Source organism: Mirounga leonina, unplaced genomic scaffold (genome assembly GCF_011800145.1).
Source record: "Mirounga leonina isolate KUSES-001 unplaced genomic scaffold, KU_Mleo_1.0 Mir_447, whole genome shotgun sequence".
In the NCBI taxonomy this organism is placed as follows: domain Eukaryota; kingdom Metazoa; phylum Chordata; class Mammalia; order Carnivora; family Phocidae; genus Mirounga; species Mirounga leonina.
Genome location: NW_023270757.1, coordinates 4,874,831 through 4,887,213, shown reverse-complemented (window position 1 = coordinate 4,887,213; position 12,383 = coordinate 4,874,831). Strand labels below are relative to the sequence as shown.

General features: G+C 37.3%; 1 protein-coding gene across 1 annotated transcript in view; it reads left to right on the top strand.

Annotated features, from left to right (window-relative positions):
- The window catches only part of CCDC171 (coiled-coil domain containing 171), a 304,487-nt gene that overhangs the window by 142,941 nt on the left and 149,163 nt on the right, over positions 1-12,383 (top strand). Inside the window, exons 18-19 of the mRNA XM_034987955.1 lie at positions 2,398-2,902; positions 3,930-4,046. Of these exons, the coding sequence (XP_034843846.1) occupies positions 2,398-2,902; positions 3,930-4,046 (622 nt within the window). The remainder of the gene's footprint in view (positions 1-2,397; positions 2,903-3,929; positions 4,047-12,383) is intronic.

The window sequence follows — 12,383 nt, the reverse complement described above, 5'->3', positions numbered from 1 at the left end:
TCCTACCTAGCTGTGGCCAGTATGCCCCTTTTATCTTGGATTTTCTAGAATTTTCCTGTTTTCCCCTCTAATTGAACTAGTGGAATTGATTGTGGAGAAAATACGGAGTTAACCATTGTAATTTCTATTTGCTCATCTCATTCCATCCCTACGCCCTGCAACTCTACTGCTACCCTTGGCAGTCTTTATTAAGATTTCTGATTCTCCCACCCATTAACTAAAGCAGAGCGACTTCCAGGATCTTATGGGTATTCATGGCTTTCCAGATAGTTTAAATTCCGTAGCTTAATCATCTATTATCTACCTACTTGTCAATTTTCCATCATTCTCCTCTTCTCTTCAGGCATTCTGAATTGTTTGCACTTCCTTAGAATACATTATCCTGTTTCTGGCTCTTTTTCCTCCACACGCTGGTCTTCCTGCCTTCTTTAGCCACAATTCAGGTCAGTTTTCCCTTTTCTTAAAGGTTGCTTCCCTTAAAAGGGTATCTCACATCTGCTTCCAAGCGGTCCACTTGGTTAGTGCTTTTCAGAGTTTCTTGCTTCTTTCAGCTGCTCCCAGTGGGACACCACTTCCTTTACAAGTGTCCTTGTATGGAGCTCTGGGACACAGTCCCAGGGATGAAATCCTGCTACCCCAGCCTGACCAGTGGTGGAGATGTGGTTGGGGCAAGCCACAGTTCCTTTATTTCCTGGTTCCTTTATTTTTCACACACCATAGATACGGCTGGGTCAGACTTTAGAGAAGAGTTGGATTACATAAAGGGAATTATAATATAGAAACATTTAAAACCATGGCTAAAATACAGTTTTTCTCCTGCCCAAGGGAAAGCATCCAGGAAGTTGAATCCTTCAGAGAGTGGCTTCTTGTTGACTTCCTTTACTTATTCATACTCAGGACCGTACCTCCGAGGGCCTTTTTCTACTCACTGCGCACCTTTTGGGAATCTCATCCCCTAGCCGTGGGGTTGGATTTGGCCCAAGAGTTATTTTTCTCAGCAGTATATTTCGACAAGTTTGAATTTGTTTGGCTACCGCGCCTATCAACATTGTCCACGGTAGGCTTTGACATCAAATCTTGAGGAGTAGGCAAGAGTTTGTATTATTTTCTCCAACTCTGATCATTAAATTCTTATAGGATAGCTATGATTAGCTTCCTTATTGGTAGTTTTTTTTTTTTTTAATTCTTTCTATTATATACCCCACTACCTTTGTCATATCCCTCCAAAAGCCTGTCAATATCATTTTGTGCAAACTCCCTTTTGTATACCTCTGGCAATCTGGCATAGTTTTATCATAGCATTATGCCACAATAATTGATTTGCTTGTCTGTTTTTCTAGCACATGGAATTTAGTGAGTAATCAATAAATGTGTATTGCATGATAAATGAATCAGTAAAGGAAACTGGGATCTGTTATCTTCTGAAATTTACTCTACCTCAGCAGTTCCTTAATGATTAGGCATAAGATTTCATAGAGAACTAGTTTATTTTCTAGCGATTAAAATATGTTGTCTGCAGTTGAAATTTCTTTGTGTTTCAAAATTGTTTTGGCTTGCAAGTCCCTTGATGAGGGAAAAAGGATCAGAGAATTGCTGAGGCCCAGCTTACAGTTAGTTATTTCTTCCCACCGCTGGAGCTGTACTTTGTTCAGTGTTCTGTCTTGGGAAGGTAAGAAGGAGCTGATATGAGAGTTTGTCCTGAGAATCAGTTTGTCCTGAGAATCAGTATGTCCTCATCCAGTAAACAGCAGTCAAGTGCTATTTGTTGTATTTTTTTCTTAAAGAGTTTATTTATTTGAGAGAGAGAGAGAGGGAGGGAGAGCACACATGGTGGGAGGAGGGGCAAAGAGAAAGGGAGAGAAGCAGGCTCCCCACTGAGCAAGGAGCCCGATGCAGGGCTCGATCCCAGGACCCTGAGATCATGACCTGAGCCAAAGACAGACACTTAACCGACTAAGCCACCCAGGCGCCCCTATGTTGTATTATTGATTTAACCCTTTGCTTATTCTGGCAAAATGTAAAGTCTTTTTACATATAGGAAAACTTCTATTGGTGGTATAATTTCTGTTTAAAAGCAGGAAATAAAAGTTAGTGAGGAATGGAAGAAGAGAAATTTTCCTTTCTAAATGTGTGCATTTATGTATAAGTGTACAGGAAATTCATGAAGTACTTTTAAATTTACATGTTCGATTTTATGTGAAGCTTCTATGTAAGAGGATTTAAAAATCAGTGTGCACATTTAGAGCTAAGCCATTTGGCTCACTGTTGCTCTGTCATACTTATTTTTGGATATTTAGAACATGGATCTCTTGAAGAAGTTGTCAGCAAAAGTTTGTTTTCTTTCTCTAGAAGTAATAAGACGACTACGTTTCATGTATTTTATTTGACTTCTTACAGAAATTTCAAGAAATTGCTGAAAAAAATATGGAAAAATTGAATCGTATTGAGAGGTCACATGAACAGTTGGTTCTTGAAAATTCACGCTTCAAACACATGTTATCACAGACTCAAAGGGAACAAACATCGTTGCTGGCAGCCTGTGCATTGATGGCTGGTGCCTTATATCCTCTCTACAGCCGATCGTGTGCCTTATCTACACAGAGAGATTTTCTCCAGGAGCAGGTCAACACCTTTGAGTTGTTCAAACTGGAAGTTAGGACTCTAGCCCAGGCTTTGTCAAGTGTAGATGAAAAGAAGCAAGAGGAAGCCAAGATGAAGAAAAAACCATTCAAAGGATTGATACGTGTGTTCCGGAAAGGTGTTATTGCAATTTTGGCAGCAAATAGGCTCAAGATTTTGGGCCAATCATGTGCCTCTCTTTTTACCTGGATGGAAAGTTTCAAAGAAGGTATAGGCATGTTAGTGTGTACAGGAGAGCCCAAAGACAAGCATAAATTTCCAAGTAAGATCATTTATGCTTTTTAAAATCTAAGTTGAAAACATACAATGTGACTATGTTTAGCTATTATGTAAAAACTTAAAATCATTTAATATGTCAAATCATGTAACATAGTCCCATGTATATATAGATATGTATGTGTGTATGGGTAAATGTATATTTATTCATAAATTGGTTTTGATTCTTTTGTTATGACTATTAAAATTTAAAGAAAGCAGCAAATATAATTTCAACTTTGTCTAGCTTTATTATATATATATATATATATTTAGCTTTAATATATTCGAATGCTCTTTTCACAGTAAAGTGGAGAGTTTATATAGTGATTTTTCAATTAAGTCAATCCAGAGACTCTGCCCTATTTAAAATTAATTACCAGTATAATTTATTTTCACTTTCTATGAATCACTATAAAATGATCAGAGTTAAATGAGGAATTGAATGAAAATGAGACAAATGTAAATGTTCCAGTTAAATTTTTTTAAATGGTTGACTATTCTGGGGAAACAATGATTTCAATTATTAACTTTTAAAAATCAAGCTATTAAGTAATATAAACAGAACTAAAGAAAAATTTTCTTCTCTCTTTGTTTTGAGAAAGGGAGAGAGAGCGAGTGAGAGAGTGCATGAGCGAGGGTGGGGTAGGTGGGGAGGGACAGAGGGAGAGGGAGAGAGAGAGAATCTTAAGCAGGCTCCATGCCCAGCGTGGAGCCCGACATGAGGCGCGATTTCACAACCCTGAGATCATGACCTGAACCGAAATCAAGGGTCAGATGCTTAACTGACTGAGCCACCCAGGTGCCCCATCCTCTCTCTCTCTCTCTCTCTTTTTTGACTTCACCTAATTCATGTAATATATAAATAAATTCTCCGTCAAATCTAACATTTCTTGTAGACTTTTCCGTACTAGGCAAAGTTCTGTCTACAAATTTTGATCTATTTCTTTAATAGCCAAGCGTTGCTATGAATTTTAAACATGGATTTTAAATGTTTGTAGCATTGCAAGATGGATTTCTTTCTTTTTTTGCAGAGCATCAGAAGGAGCAGTTACGTTGTTTGCAAGCGCTCAGTTGGCTTACCAGTTCTGACCTCCTAGCTGCAATAATCACCTCTATGGCTGAGTTACAGGAAGTCATTAGTAAAACAGGTACGATTCCCTCTTCTAGGTCCTTGCAAAATACACTTACACATAAATCCTAATAAACCATCTAGGAAGAAAATGTATTTCTTTTCATCTTTCTTTTATTCAGGCAGAGAAATGATGAAATCTCTAATGATGTAGAGAATTAATGTAAATTTTGGTGGGTAATTTTGTCTTGATTTATGGGGAAATTAAATGACATTTCTTGTGAATGTATCCACCTTATTTTTTCCCTTTGTGATCTGATTTTCCCACGGAAATCTCATTAGCTTTTTTATTAAGTAATACTGGTAATGTTCTTGCAAATGTTTTAGTCTTTCTTAATTTCTGTTTCTAGCTATACATTTTAGAAGTTTGAGTAATAACAGAACCAGTAGAAAACTTCTCGTTTGGTGATATGTTTTTATTTTTCTGAACTGATTTTAAATAGGGTTAATTTGAATAGTCAGTTTCTTTCCACCAGCCATGGAACCACCTATAATCAGTGATTTCCAAAGGTCTAAAAATTTTTTTCATGACTCAGATTGCAGGATATGTTTGTATGAAAAGTTCAATGGAAACTAACTTCTCAAGAATAACATACAGTTACCTACTGGTTAAGCTATGTCATTGGACTAATTATGGTCATTTCAGACACATTAACAGTAAAAATAATATAACGGATTTGGTAACACTTACCTACTTCATGGAATGTTGTAAGCATTAATGAAATAATAATTTAGGATGTAGTTTAATTCTTTAGACAAGTCTGCTATATACATGCACATCATTTATTGTGATTTCACATATCTAAATCTAGGTTCTTATAGTGGGAAACTTAAGATTCAAAGATTATTTTTAGATTGTGGCCATCAATGTTGGTAAGCCTTATGCATCTCTAATATTTTGGCAAAACCTCAATGTACTGGATTTGAAGTCTGAAATAAAAGTCTAAATAAATGTATTTTAAGTATGTTGGCACTATAGCTTCAGAACAAGATTAACATTCTTTTTTTTTTTTTTTTAAAGATTTTATTTATTTATTTGACACAGAGAGAGAGAGGGATCCCAAGTAGGCAGAGCGGCAGGCAGAAGGAGAGGGAGAAGCAGGATCCCTGCTGAGCAGGGAGCCTGATGCGTGGCTCAATCCCAGGACCCCGGGATCATGACCTGAGCTGAAGGCAGACGCTTAACCGACTGAGCCACCCAGGCGCCCCAAGATTAACATTCTTGAAAGAACTTAGTGAAAGTTTTGGGACTTAGTTTAAAAAACAGATTATTTGTGTTCATCATATTCTTTGTAGGTATGCGAACAATTAAAATAGATTGGTTTCTTTTTTTTTTTTTGAAGATTTTATTTATTTGATAGAGAGAGACACAGCGACAGAGGGAACACAAGCAGGGGGAGTGGGAGAGGGAGAAGCAGGCTTCCCACCGAGCAGGGAGCCCGATGCGGGGCTCGATCCCAGGACCCTGGGATCATGACCTGAGCCGAAGGCAGACGCTTAACCGACTGAGCCACCCAGGCGCCCCAAAATAGATTGGTTTCTTAAGCTATGATCCTTTTTATATCATTACTTTATCTTTCCTTATCACTGTGCTGTATATGCTTTAGGAGATAAAAGAAAAATATGACTTGGATCTGGACCTCTAGAAAATATGCACAGTGATTATAGAACAAGATTGACAACTTATGAACAACTTTAGGCAGAATGTAATCAAGGATTGAATGAGGAAATACTGGCTTTAAATGTAAGAACCCATAAAAGATGCAGCTCAGAGTAGGCTTACGAGTATTGGGAAGGCTTCAGGGAGCCCATCTGAAGGCTTTACCTGGGCCTAGAATGACAGATAGTAAGTTACAGAAGAGGGACAGCATCCAGATGGAGGGCAGAGCTTTAGCAGAGCTGCAGAGGTGGGAATAAGCACAGAATGGGAAGAGGGACATTAAGGAGATGGAATGGAGACCCATGCCTTGCACGGCTGGCTTATACATGGTGATAACTAAAATGTGTTTTTTATTATAACTATATTGGAAAATAGTGAGGGAAAAGGTGGATCATTGGCATGGGATCAGATTATAGACTTTTTTTTATTTTTTATTTTTTTAAATTTTATTATGTTAATCACCATACATTACATCATTAGTTTTTGATGTAGTGTTCCATGATTCATTGTTTGCGTATAATACCCAGTGCTCCATTCAGTATGTGCCCTCTTTAATACCCATCACCGGGCTAACCCATCCCCCCGCCCCCCTCCCCTCTAGAACCCTCAGTTTGTTTCTCAGAGTCCATAGTGTCTCATGGTTCGTCTTCCCCTCTGATTTCCCCCCACTTCATTTTTCCCTTCCTACTGTCTTCTGTTTGTTTGTTTTTTTTTTTTTAACATATAATGTATTATTTGTTTCAGAGGTACAGGTCTGTGATTCAACAGTTTTACACAATTCACAGCGCTCACCATAGCACATACCCTCCCCAATGTCTATCACCCAGCCACCCCATCCCTCCCACCCCCACCACTCCAGCAACCCTCAGTTTGTTTCCTGAGATTAAGAATTCCTCATATCAGTGAGATCATATGGTACATGTCTTTCTCTGATTGACTTATTTCACTCAGCATAATCAAAAGGAATGAAATCTTGCCATAGACTTTTTTTTAAAAAAAAGACTTTATTTGAGAGAGAGAGAGAGAGAGAGAGCATGCACGTGAGTGAGCATGAATGGGGGAGTGGGGGGAGAGGGGAAGGGCAGCAGGAGATGGAGAAAGCCTGATGTGGTGCTTGATCCCAGGACCCTGGGATCATGACCTGAGCCAAAGGCAGACGCTCAACCAACTGAGCCACCAGGTGTCGCAGATTATAGAGGTTTTATAAAACTAGACAATGATCTCCCTGAGCACGTTTTCCAAAAGTGGACTATTGCAATATTTTAAAGTTAAAATATTGACACAATGGTTATTTGAGACCCTGATAAAAATATGTGTAGGTAAGACTTATCAAGTAGAAGGTAGACCGAGAGTGGTGTATCTTTAAATGCTTGCCTACCCCCAGGAACAGAGCCGCCTTTGACGTTAGAATCTGGTTGTGCCTCTAATAGCTTGAGAAAAGGGCAAGTTCAGGGAAACTTATTTTTAGGAAAGGCTTTAAGTGTTGTTGGCTAAAGAACACTAAGTACTTTGGGAAGAGAAAGTGGTAGTTGCTTAGAGGGGGAGAATAATTGATGTATTAAAGTCCAGAAGAGTATAGGGAAGAATATAGTTGGACAGGTAAATAATTGAGTTATTATTAGACTACTACAAAAATGATCAGTGTGTACCTTTTGTGGAGATGGCCTAACAAGCTGGGTTTATGGAAGAAGTCATTCAAAAAATGATGACGGGTTAATATATTAGCTTTTCAAGGTAATGTGTTTTCATTTTTATGTGTATTCTCGTAGTAGAAATTTCAGATATTTTGGCAGAAAGGATGGAAAAATATTCTCAGACACTTAAAGTACATGAGAGGTTATTAACAGATAATAATGAGGGTAATAAATGTAAAGCTATAACAGCTTACGTAGTCATGTTGCGTTTATAACTTAAGTGTATGAATAACTTAAATATATGGTAAGCATTATCGTAGAGTAGAAAGAGCATTAGCTCTGAACAAGGCAGATTTTATTTTGTATCCAGCTCTGATCGTTATTAGTTGTGTGAAATTGGGCAAGTTGCTTCACTTTACCGGACCTCAGACTCTTTACCTAAAAATGGCGATGGTACTGTCTTCCTGGTTTTTGTGAAGGTGTAATGAGATAACACTTGTGGAACATTTTGTACAGTACCTGGCATATAGTGTGCACTAACAAAGCTGTTTCCTTACCACCCATCTCATCGTGAAAGTAGTGTATTACATTAATGAATAGATATACACACTTCTGCCTGTACACACTTAGACTACTAATTATTTTCTATTTCTCTGTGTTCTTCCAGTCTGTTTTATTTCTGTGTCTATCTTTCTGTCTGCCCACCATTTCTTCTTCTTACCCTTCCTCCTTCCTTCCTGCTGCCCACTCATCCATCTACTAACAGAGTAACAAATGATAAAAATGTTCTTGTAGGCCACATAGTGTTTTATATTTGCTTTTAAAAATTATTATTATTGTGGGACTTGAACTCACCACCCTGAGATCAAGACCTGAACTGAGATCAAGAGTTTGGAAGCTTAACCGCCTGAGCCACCTGGGTGCCTTGCATTTAAAAATTATTTTGAAATGACTTCAAACTTACAGAAGAGTTGCAGGTACACAACAGAGACCTTTTCTTTTGCTGAACAATTTGAAAGCAAGAAGCGGACATGATGCCCATTACTTTCTCAGATTTTAGTGTGCATTTCAAGCAAGACATTCTTCTGCATAACCAGAGGGCTGTGATCAATGTTAGGAAACCATTCACACCCCCTTCGACTTTCCTTAGTTGTCCCAACCAACCGTGTCTTTTAGAGCCAAAGGATCTGGTTTAGAATTATGTGTTGCAGTAAGTCATCTTTCTTTTATTCAGGTACAGAGACTCCCCCAACACAGAAAAGTTCCCCAGTCTTTCCTTGACCATCATGATCTTGAAGATTACAGGTCGATTTTTGTAGAATACCCTTCAATTTTGATTTGTTTGATGTTTCCTCATGATTAGATTCAGTTTATGCATTTTTGGCAAGAAATCACAGAAATGATGCTGTGTTTCACTTATGGTATGCTGTCCTAGTGTTAGCTTCAAAACAAGTCATAGTTCTAGAGGATTTTCTTATTCTTCTAGAGAATGATTTTTAATGTTTGGGTAATACTTATCAGTTGGGCATTTCATAATTTGTTTATCCAGTTCACAAGAGGATCTTTTCATCATAGGACAGGTAACAGGAATATCAGTTCAGCTTTGATTTGTAATTGATTCATTGTCTCTTGAATCACCCAATATTATGAGTAGTGTCTTAATTCTTTCAACCAAGTGGGATATCAAAATGCCAAAATCTTGGGAAGGTTTATTAAGGAAATAACCTGAAAATCCTGAAATGCGAGAAGTTATTTCTTAGAACTGTATTTTTTTTTTTGTCCCTTCCTTCTTCCATTTTCTTTTGGAAGAACTTAACTGCAAGTTTAAACCATTTTACGTGTCAGGACTACATATTGATGGCATCAGTGGCACTTTTTTTGTTTTTTTAGCTCCAGGAAAACTGGTATGTGTGGTCAGTATCCAGGAGTAGCTTTTAATATACTAAATAGTACCTGTATTGCTTCTTGTATTATCTTTGTCCTAAGGTAAAAAAAAAAAAAAAGTCAGTAAATTATTCTTTTTAAAAATACTCTTTTTAGGGGTGCCTGGGTGGCTCAGTCATTAAGCGTCTGCCTTCGGCTCAGGTCATGATCCCAGGGTCCTGGGATCGAGCCCGCATCGGGCTGTCTGCTCAGCAGCGAGTCTGCTTCTCCCTCTCCCACTCCCCCTGCTTGTGTTCCCTCTCTCTCTGTCTCCCTCTCTGTCAATAAATAAATAAAATCTTTAAAAAAAGAATACTCTTTTTAGGTACTTAACCTTTTTAGAGTACTTCTGAATTATACACGTACCATTAATTATATAGAAGAGAAAAGTTTTAAATTATCTAGGAGAGAAAATTAAACATGTTGAGTACATAGTGGAGTATGAATTAAGAACCTGGGCTCTAGATTTGAAACTGGGTCCCATGATTTACTTTGTGTGTGACACTGGGAAAGGTACTTAATTCCTTTTAGCCTCGATATCTTCATCTGTATAATTTGGCTAAGAAAAGTTCTTAGTTTAAGGGTTATTAGGTGTGAATGTAACCTTCTTAGCAAGTCTCTTGTATATGTAATTGTCCAATAAATGTTTGTTGTTTTATCTGTTTCTTTTGTGTGTGCGTGTTCTGGTATCTCATGTGAGCTGGTATATTACTTTATTCCTTTCATGAAGTGGGAAGTTCAATAATGGTAGCTTGGATTTACTGCTTGGAAAGTGCCAAAGGTGGTTGCTCCTGCTCCCTTCTTAAACTTTGAGGATGTATTTATAGGCAGTGGGCAGAGACCCCAGTTTCCATGTTGCCTCTGTAAATACTGGACAGGTGGCAACCTTCTTGCTTTCATTAAAGTGTTTGCTCGCTTGAGATAAATTACCTCTTCCAGGTATCCACATGGTATGCCTGCAAGAGATCATTTACCTCAAACAGGGGAGAATGTTACTTCCACTGAAGGGCTGGGATATCAATCATTATGGGAATGGACTAAGGAACTCTTTATATAGCTGAACATTTCATATGTCTGGTCCAGACTGAATTTCTCAAGATAGAAACAAATGTGCTGATTTGCCTGGAATTATCTCTGAATAAATATAGTAGATGGATATGAATAGAATGTTCATACATTTTGTTATGCCTTCCCTCTATAATTGAATCACAATTATCCAGAAGATAGATGACCCAAGTGTATGTGTCCCTGCTAGTACTGTTCAGAAGTTTCTTTCATTGTTAGAGTTAACTTTGTAGAGGTCATAGCAACTCTTTCAGGCAAAACTCAGAAATCTGGGTTGAATTCAGTTTAACGTTGAGGTTTCACTCTTAAGAAGTTCAAAGCAGTAAGTAAAGATATTTCTGTTAATAAATAGTTATTGGTATGTATTTTAAAATGAAGGTTTTATTGAATCCTGAAGAATAATAAAGTGAGCATTCCTACTTTAGTTATGGTCTGTGGACCAGCAGCATCAGCATCAGTGGGGAATGTTAGAAATGCATAATCTCAGACTCCACTCCAGAGCTACTCACTCAGAATCTACATTTTTGTAAGGTCCTCAGATGACTTATATGCACAATAAAGTTTTAGAAGAAGTAACTTAGAGGACTTTGTTATTTACATAACCTCACTTGTATCTGAAATTGAAACAAGTAGGTATCATTTTTGGTATTTCAGCTCCAAGTGTCTCTTTTGGGGACCCACATTTAATTTACCGGATTTTCTTCTGTTTTGTGAATTTCCTTTTTATTATTACCTTTGCATGTTCCCATATTCTTTCAAACATTTTATTATCAAAAATTTCAAGTGCATAGAAAAGTTGAAAGAATGTTACAATGAACAGATATTTTGTTTTTTAATTTTTTAAACTTAATTTAATTTTATTATGTTTTTTTAAATTAAAATTTCTTTGCCTATCATAATTTTTAAGAACAATTTTTGACTGGATAATATATCTTTGGAAGTGTCCATGACTATGTGAAATTCCAGAGTCACAACTTTCATAGGATATATTTGTGAATAATGTTGTTAAAATAGTGTACAAAATCAAAATTATTTTAAGAAACACTGGTGAGGTTTCAGCATATTTTGTAATTTATAGGTAGTTTATGGGAAACTTCTAAGAGCCTGAAGCCTTTTCTTAGAAGGGTAAGTTGCAAACCCAGATACTATCTAACAAAGCCAACATAATTATTTTTTCAGATTTTTGTAAAAGAACAAAGGAAAAAATTTTCTCTCAAATTCTATAGTAAAATATTATATGCATTAGAAACATTGTTTTATCTCCACCTTGTTCTAGAAGAAAATTATACCAGCTTACAGGTATTTGTAAAATATGACTAAATGATATCTATTAACACTTGAGTAAAAGAAAGTGGAAACAAATTTGAACTAGGAATGATGTTGAAAAAGCCAATTATGATGGCCTACATAGTTGTGTTCAAATTATTGTGTTCAAATTTGGGCCTCAGGAGTCAATTGCCAATGATATCATTGAAGAAAAACACAAAAATTTAGGAGAAATAAAAATGTCCTTGGACTGGGGCACCTGGGCTCAGTTGGTTAAGCATCTGTCTGCCTTTGGTTCAGGTTGTGGTCCCAGAGTCCCAGGATCAAGCCCTGCATCAGGCTCCCTGCTCAGTGGGGAGTCTGCTTCTCCCTCTGCCCCTCACCCCGCTCTCCTGCTCTCTCTCAAATAAATAAATAAAGATATTTAGTTAAGAAAAATGTCCTTGGACTAAGATTAGATAGGAATTCATCCTGTAGCTCTTAATAAAAAGGGACATCGTGTTAGAATGAGTAACATTCTCAGTAATATCAGACACAGAATTCTTTGTCTCTTCTTTTTTTTTTTAAGATTTATTTATTTATTTGAGGGGGGAGGGGCAGAGGGACAGGGAGAGAGAATCTCAAGCAAACTCTGCACTGAGCTCAGAGCCTGATGCGGGGCTTGATCTCAGAACCCTGAGATGATGACCTGAGCCAAAACCAAGAGTCAGGTGTTTAACTGATTGTGCCACCGAGGTGCCCCTGTCTCTTCTTTTTAAGTCAACTATATTGGGATAGAGTTTACAGGCAATAAAATCTACTAATTTAG